General features: G+C 26.9%; 1 protein-coding gene across 2 annotated transcripts in view; it reads left to right on the top strand.

The window, feature by feature from the left end:
* LOC101238076 (GTPase-activating protein skywalker) overlaps window positions 1–20,000 on the top strand; it is a 63,512-nt gene that overhangs the window by 35,521 nt on the left and 7,991 nt on the right. The window contains exons 9-12 of one of the 2 annotated variants that reach the window (XM_065793581.1): window positions 9,118–9,203; window positions 12,623–12,695; window positions 12,765–13,314; window positions 13,402–13,594. In XM_065793581.1, the coding sequence (XP_065649653.1) occupies window positions 9,118–9,203; window positions 12,623–12,695; window positions 12,765–13,314; window positions 13,402–13,594 (902 nt within the window). The remainder of the gene's footprint in view (window positions 1–9,117; window positions 9,204–12,622; window positions 12,696–12,764; window positions 13,315–13,401; window positions 13,595–20,000) is intronic. The other variant, XM_065793582.1, reaches the window with a different exon arrangement.

Here is a 20,000-nt window from a genome sequence, read left to right as displayed (position 1 = left end):
TTTGAAATGCATTTTTTTGACCTCTAAAAATGATGGCTAGCTTTGGTTGCTCTCCTTTTGGCCGAAACATAATTTGAAGGGAAAATTGCCTTTTTTCCCATCCTGAACCTGGTTGTGAGATCCATGTATTATGTGTTGCATCTTGACCCTTGGGCGCATACCTGTAAGTTTTCTTACCATTAACAACAAAGGGAAGTAGGCTCTGGTCAACATTGAGCCTTTGCCCAGGTTGGTACCATCCCCATTTTTTGTTGTAACTTGGATCTTTAGAACCTTATGTTTCCTTTTGTTTCTTTATTTCTATCTCATTTTTAAATCTTTTTTTTTTGTAAAAATCGAACTATAACATGACGTTTTATTTCCACATTTGGATCAATGTTTAGTTGTATATTTCTAGCTTTACTCCAAAGCCAGGAAAAGTTAACAATATGACCTTTTGATCTGGCTTATAAAAATTCTTTGTAAATAACTTTGTATAGTTCAAGATGTTTGGTGGAACATCTTCCCTTCAGAAATAATTTGCGATAGGATGCTTCGGCATCTTTAATAATAGTTTCTTTTTTTTAAGCCATCACGAAATCTGACTTTGTGTTACACCAAACAACTCTGCTACAGTTCCTCATAACCATAGACATTAATTGCTTCTGCTTTAAATGCAGCAGTATATTGGTGGTGTTTCTTATCAGCTAATTTGCTCCACTTTTCACTTTTTTTCATCGCACTAACAACTTTGTTGACTATGTTATTGAGGACATCTTTCACTGCTAGAGTGATAAGTTCTTTGTTACTTTGAAGAACTTGTGATTGTGAATGTTTACAATCTTGTTTGCTTATTCCATGAATATGCTTACATATGCTTATTTTTTTTTTCCAAATCTAAGCCTCCATATGCTTATATGCGTTATGCTTATTAAAAAAAACATCCATTCATAGAACATACGTTTAACTTTTTTGCCTTAAGGCAAGTGAAAGCACAACGGAATATACTTTTTATGGTTTTTGTTGGTAAAATAATTAACTTGATTTTTTTTCTTTGCAATAAGTAATATTTTTTGTTTGTGAATAACTTTTTAAAAGTAAATAATCATTAGTTGCAAAGTTGCAATTTTAAGAAATAATGGGAAGAAAAAAAAAATTAGATATTTTAGTTCATTCATACAAATGTAGAGAAAAGATTTATGTTAAATGATAATAATGAATGTAATATTAAATTTAATTATTTAATATAAAAAAACAAAAAAAATTGAAACAAAATAGACATTCCACAATATGTACATTTAGAAAATAACAATTCTAGATTTGTTTTTCTTAATTAGTAAAACAAACTTGCTTTAATTTATTTTATTGCAGTAGTTAAAAAAGTTAGTTTCCTTAAATAAAATAAAAAAAGAAGATAATTTTATGACGTCAAAATCACGAGTCAAAATCACATACATAGCTCTATCAGAAGCAATATGCAAAAGATAGTTTTAATGGTTCAGAGATATGATTTTGATGTGAGAAATGTGTAAGACCACAAAAAAAGTTTGATGATGCTGAGTTAAAAGCAATATAAGTAATATTGAAATGAAAGTAATATGATGAAGATAATACTTTGAGTCAAAAGTAAATGACAGCAATGTTAAATGTTGTACAACAAACAATTTCTGAATTTTTAAAAGCTATGGCTAAAATACCAAAATTTTTCTAAATAGGTGCCAAATTGAATGAAAGACAGATGGAAAACTGAAATCATTTCAAATAAGTACCTGTAAAACAAAAGATATATGTGTGGTGAAAGTAATAGAGTTTTAGAAAAAACATGATAACTGAAGCACTGGAACTGAAATAAAATTGAAGCATTGAGACAAAAGTACCTTCTAATGACACACTGATTGCAGAATATTAGTTTTTAATTAAAAAAATTTTATAATGGATCAAAATTTATTTGACACTCAAATGATATAACAGGTCTTGTAATGAGATTTTGTTGCTTAACCAGGGTTCCCACTCCTCCTTAAAAACCTTAAATATCCTTTAAAAAAAAAAAAAAGTTCTATAGTTTGTTGCGTTTGGGAAGAGCGGAAGGAAAAAAGTGATTCTTACGCCAACACATACATCACTTTTAATTACTTTTGACTTTCGTCCAACATTTGCATGTTGTCAGAAAGTTAAAACCATTAATTTAATTACAAATTAATTGTTTTTTAAAAAAACCACAAAAATGCAAGTTTAATTGACCAGAATGTTTTTAAAAACATTCTGAATGTTTTTAACAATATAAACAATGTTTTTATTTTTATTTTTTTTAATAAAATGTTTTTATTTTTATTTTTTTAACCATAAATCATGCGCGGAGTGTTGCTACATTGACTATCTTATAGGCTGACTCGCTAGGGAGTGCTGCTACATCGACTGACAAGTAGCCTGACTCCCAAGGGAGTGCTGCTATATCAACTGACAAATAGCCTGACTCGCAATGGAGTGCTGCTACATCTACTATCTTTTAGCCTGACCCGCAAGGGAGTGCTGCTACATCGACTGAGGGTTTGGTTGGGGCAGGCAGTCTATCAATTAATAAAAAAAAAAATTTCGGTCTTGCATTTTATTTTTAACTTTTTGTCAACAAAATATGGAAAAAACTTTCAGACAACATATAGGTGTATGTATATATATATATACATATATATATATATATATATATATATATATATATATATATATATATATATATATATATATATATATATATATATATATATATATATATAAATATATGTATATCAAATATCAGCCCTCAGAGTATTAGAGTAAGTTTTTTAATGGTTTTTTTTGGCTTTTTGTGTTTAACTTTCACTTTCTTTAAATTATTTTATTTTATTTTCTTTACAAGTAAACACCTATTAAGTAATAGTCGTTACACTTCTTGATTTCAGAAAGATAAAAATCCCAGCCTTGCAAGATGCAAAGTTTGTTTTAAGTCATTCTCATCAGCAGGCATAGGTATAAAGCCTTTTTGATGTACATGCAAGAAGAGAAAAACACAAACAGCGATTGCCTAATGAGGGTTATGTTGTTTTGTTCAGAAACTTTGCAATCAGTATCGCAGAAGCCTACCTCATCAAAGCAATGTATCATTTCAGATATGCTTCAGAAGGAAGCAGTTTTAAAAACAGAATTAATTTGGTGTTTAAATATTATTCAAAGCAAATACTCTTTTAGATCAAGTGAGAATAATTCTAGACAATTTGCTTTGATTTTTCCAGATAGCAAAATTGCCAGCAACTTTTGATGTAGTCGAACAAAATCTGGCTATATTGTAACTCATGGTCTTGCCCCTTATTTAAAAAAAATTCTGATAAAAGATCTTAACCTGCTTGATAACTTTGTATATCTTTTTGATAAATCTTACAATAAAGTTGTAAGGAAAGGTCAAATATACTTACATGTGCGCTATTGGAATGAAGAGAGGAATACTGTTTGTACAAGATATTATACTTCAGAGTTCATGGGAAAAGCTGCAGCACCAGATATTCTAAATATTTTTTAAATCCTGCATGACTGGTATAAATGCTGAAAAAATGCTTCAGGTTTCTATGGATGACCCTAATGTGATTAAACAGTTTTTGGAAATGCTCAACAAAGAACGTCATAACAATGATTTAAGTACACTCATTGATATTGCCTGTGGTTTACATACTATTAATGGATCCTTAAAAAAAGTTTTTTTTAAGTTCCAATCTGTAGCTAAAGCTACAGATTGGAACTTAAAGAAGTTAATTTCGTCAATGTACCAAATATTTCATTAAAGTCCATCAAGAGCAAGTGATTATGAAAGAATAGCTGAGGCAATAACAGATTTTCCTTACATATTTTGTGGCACTCGACGGGCTGAAAATCAAAGTGTTGCCAAGAAAGCAATAGAGGTTTGGACAAAAGTAGTCTTAGTTGTTGACTACTGGAAGTTTTTACCAAAGAGTAAGCAACCTGGACTTGGTAAATTAGGGCAAAACACCAACTTTGAACATTTAAGTGCTCGAATAAATAAAGTTTTAGTTCCTTTAAAGTTGAAGTTTTTTGAAGAAATTAGTGGCAGTCTAAATATATTCCTTGGTAGGTAATTTTGATCCAGATGTAATTTTATTGCTTTTTATGTAATATTTTTTGTTTTATTACAAAAGTATAGAAATATTCTGAGATATTTTGTTCATATTATTTTTAAAATTTTGAGAAAAAATCAAAAGGTTATTTTAAATCTTGCTATTTTTTTTTCTTCTAGTTTCTTTTCAAACTGATAAACCAATGACTCCTTTTCTGGTGGTGACACTTGAAGAACTACTACGCAACTTTTATGCGAAGTTCATTCGATGTTCCTTTTAAATGACAAAACTACAACATCTTTGTTAAAAATAGATTTGTTTAATTGCGCAAACCGGCTTTTAACCAACAAGATCGATGTTAGTTTTTCATTGAAGTATTATCTCCAGCAACTCAAGAGTAAGAGAAAGATTACTGATGTTCAAATTGACAAGTTCAAAAAGGAAATATGTGATTTTCTTGTCTTAATGTGTACTAATATTATTGAGAAAAGCACTATGTCTTCACTGGTTGCTTGCTGTTTGGTGTGTATTTCCCCATCATTTATGGTTAAATATCACAAAAAAAGTGTGATTATTTTTTTGACAAACTGTTGATGAAGCTTGTTACTTTTGAGAAAATTAGAGCTTCTGTTGATGATTTAACTAAGAAAGAATATTCCAGGTTTTGTAAAAGTGTGGTCGTTGATAACAAAGAAGTATTTTTGACTTTTGATAAAGATAAGGATCCTTTGGATTACTTTTTGTGGAAATACACTGATTTAAAGATGTATGCAAATCTACAGCACATTTTCAAAATTGTCCTCATTTTAACGCACGGACAAGCTCAAGTTGAACGTGGTTTTTGCAGCATCAAATGTCTGATCGATGACAGTATGTCCCCAGACACTATAATCTCTTTATGTTCAATCCAAGATTACCTCACATTTCATGGGTTCATGGCTCATGAAGTTGAAGTAACAAAAGATTAGATTACTGCAATCAAGCAAGAAAGACGTGATGATCAATGTTCAAAAGACCTGTCTGTAGAAAAAACAGTGAAAATGGAAGAAAAAGAAAAGTTATGGAAGATCTTGAAATTGTCAATACTTAAATTTGATAGACATCTATAATTGAGAAGTTAAAGAAATCATCTGATGAAATCGGATTCCGTGCTGAAAAAAGGATAGCCTTAGGTTTATGCCTTGAATATAAATGTTTTTTTTAGTTTATATCACTAAATGTAATGTCATTATTTAATGATTCCTTTTCTATTTGGATGACATTAAAGCTGATATGTCATAATCTAATGCATTAAAAAGAGCCGCTTGCAAAAAACAAGAGTTACTAGAGAAGCTATATGTTAAAAAAAAGAAACTTGATGGAAAAATAAATGAACTTATATGTTGGCTTATATATATATGTATATGTATATATATACATATACATATATATATACATATATACATTTATATTCAGCAAGAGTGCTCGATGAATGATATCAGAGCTATATAATTGATTTTTTGACAAGATTAAATAAAAATAACTACATGATTTTTACTGCTAAAAGTTTCATGCGATTAGCAATCATCCTCATCATTGATTGCTAAACGCATGAAACTTTTGGTAGTAAAAATCATGTAGTTATTTTTATTTAATCTTGTCAAAAAATCATTTATATATATATATATATATATATATATATATATATATATATATATATATATTTTTATATTTATATATATTTATCTATTTATATATTTTTTTTTTTTTTTTTTTTTTTTTTTTTTTTTTGTTATTCACCTCCTCAAGGCCAAGAAGGCCACTACAGATGAGGAGGCTACTTAATAGTGGTTATAACCCTCTCTCAACTCTATAACTCCGAAACACGAACCTTGACAAACAAGGCCGCTGCGCGGAGAAACAAATTGAGCGCGGTACTACCAGGGACGTGGTGGGGATCGAACTCGGAGCCTCTTGCTTGTAAAGCAAGCGCTTTACCACTACACCACTACCGCATTTAAAATTTATTGAAAAAAGAAAGATTCTGTTTTTAATATAATTGTTTTCTCCTTAATTCTCCTTACTTTTTCCTCCAAAAAATTGTCGTTCGCAACCGAATCTCCTTAAATATTAGGAAAATATCTCCTTAAATCTCCTTAAAATCCTTAATTATAGCCCCAGTTTTAATAGTGGGAACCCTGTTAACAGAAAAACATAACGCAAGTAAATGTAACTTTACTCAATATTAGAGATGTGTCAGAATTCTGTTCTGGCCAAAATTTGTGAATTTTAGGTCATTCCGGTTCCAGCCAGAATTACAATATTTCAGGCCGGAATGTGGGGATTTATTTTCACCCTTTTTTTAAAAACATGTGGCACAGACTGCGTAAATTAAATCAAAAAATAGTTATCCTACAGGGCAATAAAGAACTTTAGGTAAACTTATGTAAAAAAATACAAATTTCTTAATGAATAACATGTAGTTTTATTTGCATTAATCAATTATGTAAGGATTTTTAGAAGTTTAGGAATAGTGTGATGCAGAAAGAGTTGATCCAGTTTTGGGCAACAAACTAGCTCCTTTTTCACCAAAAATGAGTTTTTTTAAAAAAACTCGCTCGCCTGCCTCTGAGAATTTTATTTTTTAGAAAGTTATTTTAAATGTTACTTAAATTTAAATAGTTGAAAAATATAGGTTGCCTAATACAGTAAATATTTCAATTTTAACCTAAATGAAAAAATAGAAAACAATGAAATAATTTTAAATATTAATATTATGCAGTTTAAAACTTTCAAATAAATAGAATTTTAAGAAACAAAAAAAAACAACACATTAGATTTAAATGAAACAAGAATCAAGTTAATGAAATAGATTTTTTAAATATTTTATTCATATATTATGAAATAGTTTATATATATATATATATATATATATATATATATATATATACACACATATATATATATACATATATATATATATATACATATATATATATATATATATATATATATATATATACATATGTATATATATATATATACATATGTGTGATAGATTTTTTATATATTTTATTATTTATATATATATATTATATATACATGTGTGTAATAGATTTTTTATATATTTTATTCATATGAAATAGTTTTATGAAATAGTTTATATATATATATATATATATATATATATATATATATATATATATATATATATATATATATATATATATATATATATATACACATATATATATATATATACATATATATATATATACATATATATATATATATATATATATATATATATTACATATGTATATATATATATATACATATGTGTGTGTGTGTATATATATATATATATATATATATATATATATATATATATATATATATATATATATATATATATATATATATATATATATATATATATATATATATACATATATATATATATATATACATGTATATATATATATATATATATATATACATATGTATATATATATACATATGTATATAAATATATACATACATATGTATATATATATATACATATGTGTGTATATATATATATATATATGGATAAATCCATTTTTAACTTACGTTACACGCGCAACAACTTTACCAAATATTTGCCTATTTGAACTGTAAATTAAACTTTTAACTATTTTGTATGAAAGCTGTTAGTCTAAAAAGTTTTGAGTCTGGCCAAAAGAGGGCGAACTTATTACTGAAAATGCCACTTAACTTACATTATACAGAAAACAAGGTAAAAAACTTGCTTCAACATTTAGGTCAGATTTCTGTAAATCAGTAAAACGATTTGTATTGAAAGTTTTCACAAGATGTTAAAAATTCTATACCAATATAAAAAATATATAAAAGTTTATCAGTTTATCTGGCTAAGGAAAATAAAGTTGTTTTTTTGAAACTATGTATTTAACTTACGTTACATCACTTACGTTACTAAGCGATTATTATTGTTGATTTTTATATCTATAATTAAGAGTTAGAGCTACATAACAAAAGAATTGCAAAAGTATTAAACTAAAAAAATCATTTTTTCATAAGTTTGTTACATTAAGTTTACTAAAAAAAATCTTTCTATTAAATTTGCCTACAGGCTTGACTATGGTTTATCCAGCAATGCATTCTTCCTGAGTGATTTTTTTTTTAATCTAAAAAAAAAACAATTTCACAATTGAGGTGAAAATGTTTTTAGCAACAATTAATTACTGCTTAATTTTTTCTACATAAACTATTTTAAAAGACTGTTTAAATAATTTAATTAAAAAAAAGTTTTGGGGTAACATAAATGGTTTAACGCATAGGTAAAATTGTCCATTTTGTATGTAAAATTCACATGGCATAATGCTTCTTAATGAGGCCTGTATAATTATATGAAAATTAAAAAACCCCTATTTTTTCTTGAATGTTTTTATGATATGTGTAAGATTTTAGTTAATTCAATTTAAATTTAAATGGCCTATATTACCAGCTCACCTAAGTTATGATGTGATCAAGTTTAGGCAATTACAAACCGCATTATAATTATAAATTTTATAAATATTAGTTATTTATTATTAGAATATTTATAAACTGAATATATCTAATATAAACTATTATTATATCTATATACACTGAATATATTTAAGTAATTGCATAAAAACAATTTTTAATACAACAACTTTTTATCTCATGTCAATCTATTGGAAAGAAGAATGGTTTTAATTGAGATGGTTTTTATTTGATTTCTATTGGATATGGTTTATTTAATTTCTATTGGAAAGAAGTTTTAAAATGGTTTTAATTGAGATTTTGAAATGATTTTAATTGAGATCTATTGAGATATATGTGGGTAAAGTAAATCTGAAATAAAAATAACTATGTATGTATGTATGTATGTATGTGTGTACAACAATAATTCAAACAATATTGTCATATTTGTGTTTGAATTTAATTTATTACAAAAATAAAGTGAATTTTTAATAATTATTATTATTATAGTTGTCATAATTTTTTTAATTATATATTTTTTATATTTATATAGTGGCAAATTGTATGTGGCTGGCTACCATTACGAATGCAAATTAAAAAACCTTTTTTGCTGTTCACAACCAATAATGATGGTTGTAGGTAAGTTTCTTGTGCATTTAAAATTATTAAGACAAAGCTTTAATGCTTGATTTAATTCAAAGTCTAAATACAGAATATTTAATTTGTGTTTTAAAGCTTTTCTCCATGTTTGCTACAAACCATTTACTCTTGTTCTCATAAATTAAAATAAAATTTGTACGATAATATTTAATTTATATTTTTTTTTGTTGATAAGAATAATTTTCCAGAGTAAAGAAATATGAAAAATGCAAAGATAAAGTGAAGTAAAAAAAAGACTTATCAACTTTTGTTTATGTATTAATTAGTGGGCAGTGATTTAGTTTTTTGTGTGTGTGTGCCAATTTTTATTTGACATACAATATTCTATATGTATATATATATATATATATATATATATATATATATATATATATATATATATATATATATATATATATATATATATATTTATTTATTTATATATATATGTAAATTATGTTAGTGTATTTTACAAATAGAGTGCTCAATGTTCTTAAAGAACAGAGCAATAATAATTTAGTAAAAAACACTTATCTAACTTTAAAACTTAACTTTATCTAACTTTAAAAAGTTAGATAAGTGTTTTTTACCAAATTATTTATATATATATATACATATATATATATATATATATATATATATATATATATATATATATATATATATATATATATATATATATATATATATATATATATATATAAATATATATATATATATAAATACATATATATATATATGTATATTTTTATATATATATATATGTATATATATATATATATATATATATATATATATATATATATATATGTATATATCAAGTAAGGCATGCAAAGGCATACCATTCTATGACCACGCGATTAATATTTTGTTTTGACCATTTGACCACGGCTGTTAACATGTTTTGAAAATTTTGTCTTAAATCAATGATATGCAATCATATGGGTCAAGCTGCTATTGTTCCATCAAAGTTCCTCTTAAGATATAAGAGTTTTGACTCTATCAAAAGAGTAGTCGTAAAATATACATTGGCCAGATTGGCCAAGATCAAACGAAATGACTCTAAAAGCAGAAAGTTTGTAAATAATGGAAACCAGCTTGGAAAAAAAAACTTAGAAACATGCCAAGCTTTGGCATTGACAATAATCTTTCCTGAGATGAAGAAAGCAGTTGTGGTAATGATAAAGAGAAATATTACAAAGCTACTGATTCAGAAGACAGCTAACATAGTGGATATGATCCCAAAAATTTTATACAATAAATGCCATATAACGAGAACCCAAATGTAGAATGCTTTTTTCAGCAGACCAAAGACTTGGTTTGCTGTCTCGACTTGATTTTTTAATTATAAGTTGTTTAAGACCATGACACCAAGTCTCTTTTGATCTTGGTAACTGTGAGTTCTTTTCAAGCTCTATTATTACTGCACATTGAATAACTTGGTATTGGCTTTTTGGTTTTGCAGCCTATGTGTATTACCTTGCGAATGGATATTAAAAGGCATGTACTAAATTCTGGGCTATTCCATAGCTTTGTCTTTGTCATCTTGCAAGGTCAACAAGTCTTCTTCACATTTAATGATGGCTATGGTTTAGTTATCATCCACTTATAATTTAATATTATGCCCAATGTTATTTGGAAGATTGTTAATGAAAAGTAGCAATAATAGCGGAACTAGAACTGATCCAAAACTTCATTTGAGACCCAATTTGGTGTGTCCATTCATGACTAACTGTTGTTGGCAATCTAATAGCCATACTTTGATCCACTTTAACAATGCACATATCCTGTATACTCTCACAATTAAATATATATTGATCGTGAATAGTTGGATTTTGCAGGCAATTGAGGTTACTGACACAGGTCTGTAGTTCAATATGTTGATTTTGCTGTCTTTTTAAAAATTGTTGTTCACTACTTTGGCCACATTTTTTGATGCTGCCACATGTGTCTTGCAAAGTACCAGATGAGTGTGTCAACCAGTGTGTCAACTGAAGTGCCGGATTAGCATGTTTTTTGTGTGTGGCAACTACAGCAATAACTTCTGGTGTAATCCATATCTTTTTTTTTTTTCGCAGCAAAAGGAATTATTGTTGTCGGGATGTGATACAATGAGGTGTGATTGCTTCATTGTATTTTTGGAAAAAAATGTTGTAGCTGTGATCTGTTAAACTACCATGAAACATTTCATTCCTATTGATGGTTGTCGTATGCTGAGACTGACTCATAATCTTTTTTACTCCAAGTTAAATGCCAGTTGTTTGATGCCACTTTAATGTTCTGGCCAGTCATAGCCATTGCGTGATAAGGCATTGTAACTATCCCTTGTTCAATTGAGTTTGAATTCAGTTGATTTAACCTGATTTCCAACATTGTCATGTCATCTTTTGTGAAGATGGCAAATCTGCAAGCAAAGATGTCCCAAAACTATTCAATGATGTGGGGATTGCATGCTTATATGGTTACTGCTTTATCTGTTGAAGTTAAGATCGATACACATTGCTTTTGAGATCTGGTTTTTGCTTGATTTTATTCTGGGTATGTGGTTGATGTGAACTGTTAGCCCAAAAAATTTGATTTGTTTTACCTTTCTTTTGTTACCTTTTTTTTTTGTTATCTTTCTCTCTCAGAGTTATCTAGGACTAGCTTTTTAAAGGTCAATCATGTTTTGATCATGTTTCAAGATTTTCAACTTTTTTCAAGAGTGTTTCTGTCACTGATTAGATTTATTACTTCATGTGCAATTTCTTTGAAGTTAATTCCTGACACTATACTCGCTTATTAATCAACAAAAATCTAGTGTAGTAACCAATTTAACTTGGTTTTTTGGAAAGTTTATACTCAATGGGGTGATTTGGTAGCATTAAATTTTTAATACATGTATAATAGATAATAATAGAACAATATATTTTCTTATATATTTTCAATAATAATGATGATAATAAAAATAACTAAAAAAAGGTATCAACTTCGATTTAAAAAATTTGATGCAACTATATCATTGAAAATCAATAAGATTTTTTACGAATCAGCAATAGAAACATTTTATTAATTTTTTTAAATTGATATATTTATATCAAATTTTGATACAAATATATATCAATTTAATTTTTGTAAAAAATATCAAATTGAATTTGATATCTTTTTAGTAATTTTATAGGCCTTTTTTATTTTCTAATTGACAATATTTTTTATCATTATTTAGATCTGAAGTATACATAAATACATAAATAGAAACATAACTACATGAATAGACATTTACACAAGTTGGAAGGGCATTTGGTTGTAAAAAAGTTGCTCAAACTCTTTTATATGCCAATTTTTTTATTTCGTAGAAACTATAAAGTCTTAAAAACTATTTTACTTAGTATTACTTACTATTATTATTATTTATGATTATTTTAATTGATTAAATTTAGCTTGAAGACTTTGTACAACAAATGTGAAGGGGAAGAACAATCATTAATGATTTTTCGTACTGCAAGTGGAGAGGTAATAGTATGTTAGCTTTAATACACTTTTTTTATGATAGTTTTATTTAAAATTTTAAAAAATTTTCAGGTTCTTGGAGCATACTTGTCATCATCATTGATGGATAGACATGATGGACATCAAAATTTATCCTTTTTTGGCACAGGGGAAACATTTATATTTACACTTACTCCCAAATCAGCTTGCTACCATTGGAATGGGTCTAAACAAGTGCGTTCTAAAGTCTCTACGTATGTGTTTGTTAAACCTCATTGTTCAGATGAAGAGGATGCTTTTATGGGTAAATCAATGAAACGAAAAGGAAGTTCTTTTGTTCGAACTTTGTCGCGTAGATTTTCTCGAAGATTTTTACATACCACTCCAAGTGGAACTCCATTAGACATACCTAAAAGCACAATAAGTGCAAATCATATCAAAAATAATTTTGAAGATGAAGATGATAGCCCAATATCTATTAAGCCTATTGAACATGAATCTGGCAATGAATTAGGAGTGTTAAATGAACAACCTCGAGGCAATAGGGATACAAAATTACCTTTGTCTAATAAAAATGGGGTGCTTTTTCAAGATCAAGCTGATGGGAAAAATGAACATGTTCCATGTGCGGGCTTTAATGAAGGTACCTTTTGTTTATTTTGTTGCTATAATTGATAAGTTGATTTACAAATATAACTTTTCTTTGATATTTTTTTTTAATATATTAAAGAAAAATTCGAAATAGTCGAAGAAACTAATGGTTTATCCCATCTAGATTCACATAGCAGTCAAATTCATCCTGAATCTGTTGAAGATCAAGCTGTTCATAAAAGATTAAGTCCAGATAAAAATGAAACAGATGAGCATAAAAGAGTGGCGTTGTATATTTCTTGTGATGAAACAAGAATGGTCATAGGAGGAGGGTATGATATTATTAATGGAATATTCTTGTAAAAAATTACTAAGAAATAAAGTACTAAATTTAATGTTTTTTAAATAACATATTTTTTTTTCAATTTTAATTTTTTTTGTTTGTTTGTTTGTTTAACGTCCATGGCTCCACTCTTGTGTGGGTTAGACAAGTTTCCATAATGGCATTTTCTTACTAAAGCATAAAATTATGAAAGACTTTTATAATACAAATTTTTTTCTAATAAAAACTTTAATATATTATGTTAAAATAAAACAAAAAAATAATCATTTTTATATATTAATTTTATTGAGAATAATTTAACAAAAATATTTATGTGACTTTATGTGACTTTGGAATCATTTAGTCATTTAATGATGTTTGTTGACATGTGTAACATTAGGTTTTATTCATAAATCTTTTGTTTTATCCTTTCTTACTATAAAACCATGTGCATTCGTAATAACGTTCATATCAAACTACATTTAGAATTCTCTTTAAGTTAAAAAGAGTTAGGCTTTGAATGTCAAAGGTAAAGCAAAGCATATCATTTGCAATAAGTCTGTTTTTGTAATAAAAAAAAAAGACTTAACCATAGCTTTAAGCTTTAAACTTTTGCATAGCATTAAGCTTATATTACAACCGGTTTCAGACTTATAGTTCCAGATAATGATAATTAATCTTGTGATAAGTTAGCAAGAATATCATCTAGAACTTGAATGAATAACTTTCATATTAGATGATGGGTGTGTCCTAGCAAACTTGGTGTCCTAAGCAAGTCCTAAGCAAAAAATCCTAAGCAAACAATTTACTAAACTTTTTCCAACTAATTAACATAACACAATAATACCTAGATAAACAGTTGGTTCTGTCAGTTATTGCAATCTAACTCTTTTCGATAATCTTTTTCATTAAAAAAATGTGCATAAAGTAAATAAGTTATTTGATTTAAACACTTCTTGTTAGTATTTCAAGAGGCAAAGTAGGAGGAATGTCTTGGTTATCAAATCTATGGTAATTATTAGCAGGTAACTTCTATATTATTAAACCTGTCACATTACCTTGCACATATACCAATTAATAAGAATGAAAATCAATTCCTGTTGTATCAATTAACTTTGAATCATCATTTTTGAGCTAGTTTTAGGTGTTACTGTTTTGTTCCAATAAATTTGTAAAGCAAGACTATTGGAATAAAATAGTAACACCTATAACTGCCAAAAATATTTTGTGTCTTTAAAAAGTGTTGCTCCTGCTGATATAGAATCACCTAGCAAAGCTTCATTTATATTTTTGCTGTTTATTCCTTTCTAAAAGCATTTTTCATTTGGTTTGATTGCTGATCACAGTTTGATCATGGTTGTTGATGAATATATTGATTAACATCTAAATAGTGAAGTCCCAGTTGCTTTAATATCAATTAGTGGTCTTAGTAAATACAGTCTACCATGTGGTTATTCAAAAAACTTTTAGTCTCTGCAAAGTTTTTTCTGTAGCAGACTCAATGTATGGAAGCTATTACTAGTAAATAAAAGATATTGTATAGCACTCTCTTTGACGTAGACTGTAAACAAAAAAGTTGACGAAATTCAGCAATTTTAAATAATTAAAAAAAAGTTTTATAAAACAGTGGACTTTTACTTATTTACGCAAAATAAAAGTTCTTTCACAATTAAGGTTTTTATAAGTTATATTAATAACAACATTAAAGTTTTATAAGAACGTGTGAAGTGATAACATTTTCAAATGTAATGAAAAAATACTTAATTTAATATATTTTTTTATTATAATAGCTCATTTAAAAATTTTCTTTTAAACTTTTATATGTTTATTATATTTTAATGTTTTACAAGTTTTAGGGGAAAGGGGGCTAAATAGTACCCCCTAAGGAAAAAAATTAATAAAATCAAAACTAAATGTAGGAAAAAGTTTATTTTTTAGATAGAAACAAGCGTTGATGAAATTAAAACAAACATTTATGATTTCAAGATGTAAATATTAAAATAAAGAGCACACTAATAAAAATTAAAAATAAACAAGGTGGTACTAATTACCCACAAAAAGGTTCAAATAGTACCACTAGTGAGGCTAATAAGTACCAAAGGGTATGAAGAAGAAAAAAGCTCAACACTAATGATAAGTAATAAATAAAACAACTGGTTCATTCTACACTTGTAAAATATGTTTATTGACATAATTCACATATATAACTATCATGTGACCCATTTTGAGACTCAGATGATGAGCATGCAACATGTACCCATGCTCCACAAATTAAACACTGGATCATATCCTCCTTAATGTCCTCATCACTCATGAAGCAGTACCATTGCTGCCCTTTGTTATCTTTAGAGGTTGGGGTAATTAGTACCACAGGTTCATTTTACCCCACCATCACAGGTACGATTTACCCGACTATGACTAAACATAGTTTTCTACTTCAGTGTTTTAATGGGCAAAGTGAATCGGAAAAAAACGTATTTATTAATGAAGAAGAATGGATGGGCTAACACCATAAAAAAATATAAATAAGTTACGTATATCCACGCCTGCAAGGTACGACTAGTAGGACAGTGTAATTATTACATCAAATAGTGTAAAAAAAGGGAAACAGACTTACCTCCTTTCTTTAACGTTCGATTCGCCATTTTTTGCTTAGTATACATATTTCATCTGCTGGCTTGATTTTATCGTGTTTCCGCCAATTTCAACGAATCAGAAAAAGAACAATGACGCTGGTACAAATTGCACAGCGGTACTAATTACCCCCCTTTCCCCTATATTATATGTCTATATTTTAATAGTGTTTATTATAACCAAAAAATTTTATAGAGCTATTATAATAAAAAGTATATATTAAATTATTAAATATTAAAATATTAAATATTTAGTATTAGTAGCTTTCAAAAGATAAAAATGAAAAAAAGAGATGAAAAAATTTCTATAAGATCTAGAACTTTGCTTATTTTTATTATAATCTTTTCTTTCATTTGATATGAGCTCTTTATTAACTTTCTTTTTCGTCCTTGGTGTGCTATAAAACTAACCTTTTTTCGTCCTTGGTGTGCTATAAAACTAACCTTTTTTGTCCTTGGTGTGCTATATAACCTTTTTTCGTCCTTGGTGTGCTATAAGACTAACCTTTTTTCGTCCTTGGTGTGCTATAAAACTAACCTTTTTTCGTCCTTGGTGTGCTATAAAACTATGTAGAAATTAGCTTCTAAATTGCTTGCAGGGTTGTTTTTTAAAAGTAATCTTTATTCATTAATAAATCTTTTTATTTTTAAAATTGGCTAATATTGCTTGTGCGTTTTTAATTTTTTTTAATAAATAATAATTTTAAAAATGAAATGAATTATTTATAAAAGAGTAAAAATTATAATTTTTGCTCGTTTATATAAATAAATCATTTCAATTTTTAAATTGGCTAAGATTGCTTGTGGGTTTGTTTTAATACTTTTTTTTTGAAAAAAATTTTTTTTCAATAAAATTGAAAAAAAAACTTACAACATAATTTTGCTTAATATAAATTATAAAAATATACTACAAATGTGGGAGGACGAGAATGGAAATGCAAATGAAATATTTGTACATTATGTTATTTTACTTTTATATAAAAATTTTTTATCTTTCATCCTTTAATCAGGAAATACTCAGTTTCTTTAAATACAAACGTCTTTTACAAACGTTTTGACAAACACATTGCTAAATATCGTAACTCTTTGTAAAGACTAAAAAGTAGAAAATAAAATATAGCAAAAACATTTGCTAAAAATATAATCTTTTTTGTACTAAAAAGAAGAAAATAAACTTTTTAATTTAATAGTTCAGTAAACTAAAGATTGACAGGTATGTTTCTATATAAATCTTGTGCAGACTTGTCAATCTTTAGTTTACTGAAGTATTAAATTAAAAAGTTTATTTTCCTCTTTTTAGTACAAAATAGATTATATTTTTAGCAAATGTTTTTGCAATGAAGTTTAAAAAAGTTTATTTTTTTTATGCTTAATTTTTTTTTTAAAGTTTTAAATTGTTTTGTTTGCAAAAAAAAAGTTTTTTTAAAAAACGTAATAAAATTTAGATAAAGTCATCTTGAAAAACATTGTTGAAAATATTGAAAGTATATTGAAAAAAATAAATATATTGAGTATTTAATAAAATATTAAAATATGCTTTTATTTATTTTATATTAAAATATATATATATATGTTTTTAAATAAATATATATCTTATAATATTTATTGAAAAGGAAAAGTCCAACACTTTATTTCTTGAAATTAAGTCGAAAGACACACCAGTTATTGACAGAATAAACTCACCAGCGTCTCATTTAAGTTTCTATATTTAACTTTATTTTAAATTGTAAGGAAACAAACTTTCATTAAAGATGCCTGGGATTTCCTCAGAAAAATTCCAAGAGAGTTTAAATGACATGAGATATTGTTAACCTCTATACCAGTATTCCATCTTGGTGGCTATGATTCATATTATGATATGAGCTGTATAACTTTAAATCATCAAGACCTTTTTGTATGTTTGAGATTGTTTACTACAGTTTATAAGTCATTATTAAATAATAAAAACAAAGTTGGTCCCAGCACACCCTCACAACACAAACGGTCTACAGCACACCCTCACACACAAACGGTCTAGAATAACCCCTGACCGACGTACCCTGAGGTACGTCGGTCAGGGGTTATTCTAGACCGTTTTTGACAATGCCGACTGTATTTGGGCGCTGATCTGGGCGCCGCCCAAATTAAAAATTGAGGACCTTTTTGTTTTTTTCTATGTTTTTTATGACAATTACTTTTTGTTTTCTTTTCACGAAAAAAACACTGATTTTCGGCAATATTTTTCCTAAAATAGCCCCTGCCAGTAAGACATGTCTGGGAGAAATGCAGAGATCCACTTTAAAAAGTTGCCACAAATATTGTATAATCAAAGTTTAAATAATAGTTTTAAATGAGATATGGAATTAAATACCTTTTGGAAGTCAATATATATAACATCTGTTATCATATGATTGTCATGCAATCGTTAATAGATTTGAAAAGATTTGTGCACGTAAAACGTTTATTGAGAAAACCATGCTGACTAGGAGATATTATGTTATAACGATTTAGATACTTTCCGAGCTGATAATTCTTTCCATGATGCGACAAAAAGTAAAAGTTAAAGAGATGGGTCTATAGTTGTTTGGATAAATCTTTCCATGATTTAAATGCTTTATTTTTTTTTATGTTTTTATATTTACAATGTGCTGTTTAATTTTTTGTTTTAATTTGACTTACAAATAAAAGCATGAATAAAACTTACAATTTTTAAAAGACTTCGATATTTTTTTTAAACAATTTTTTTTTGTGCAATTTTTACATTTCAATAATTTAAATAAAACTTGTTCATTTATCAAACAATCCATAGAAGTAATTTGTAAAAGTGTTTTGCGTAACTTTAATAAAACGTTTCAAAAGATAAATTTTAAAGCAATTTATTTCAAGCGCAATTAAAAGCATAACAAAAAGTAATTTTAACTTCGAGTTTTTTGAGTTTTATTTTAGAGCTAATTTATTTTCTTTTTCGTAAGGAATTGTTTTGTTTCTTTAGTCTTTTCAATGTTTTTCCTAGTTTAAGTTTAGCTTTAAGTTTCTTATTTTAGTGAATTTATGAAATGTTTAAATCATCAAACATCAAAACAGTTGTGGTCAATAGGGTACAGCGAGAATTTTTTTTTCTTCTAAAAGCTTAAGAAATGGTGTATTCTTATGTAAAATCAAATTTTAAATAAGGTTTACTTAAAAATATTTTTGATTGAAAAAAGTTTTGATACCCAAATTTGCATTTTTAGAAATTTCAAAATTTAGTAAAATCTTATTTGTCACACTTGTCCTTTATTATGTTTTGTATGTCCTTTTTTTTCATTGCGATGAAATATTAAATGCAAATAATGTTTTTAGACCAGTTGCAATTTTTTTTGATACTTGTTTCAAAGTCATTATCTTGCATGAATCCTACCAGCAATGCAGATTCTGGACATTTTAGGGGAGGGGGTCTTCAATTTTCAATGAGGTTTTAATGATTAACAAATTTGCTTATAACAGTTGTTGTTTTTTTTGCGGTTCCCCAAAAAACAGGAGGTTTATCCCATCTTACCCAAATAATATTTTGATAACACTACTATAACACTATTGAAAAAATAATAAATAAAATAAGATATCTTTCAAATCTATTGACATTGAAAATTTATTAAAATTTCTTTCTTTGTTTTAAAAACAGGTAGCAACTCTCTATGTTGAGCTCTAGCTCTAATATATCCATCTCTTGCATCTGGTCTAACTACTGACATGGATGCTACTGTCACTTGTTTTGCAGCACGCTCGGTACTTTGAGTATGAATTTTAACAGAAGGAGTTATTAGA

Source organism: Hydra vulgaris, chromosome 03 (assembly GCF_038396675.1).
Source record: "Hydra vulgaris chromosome 03, alternate assembly HydraT2T_AEP".
NCBI classification, from domain to species: domain Eukaryota; kingdom Metazoa; phylum Cnidaria; class Hydrozoa; order Anthoathecata; family Hydridae; genus Hydra; species Hydra vulgaris.
This window is presented reverse-complemented; position numbering and strand designations above follow the sequence as displayed.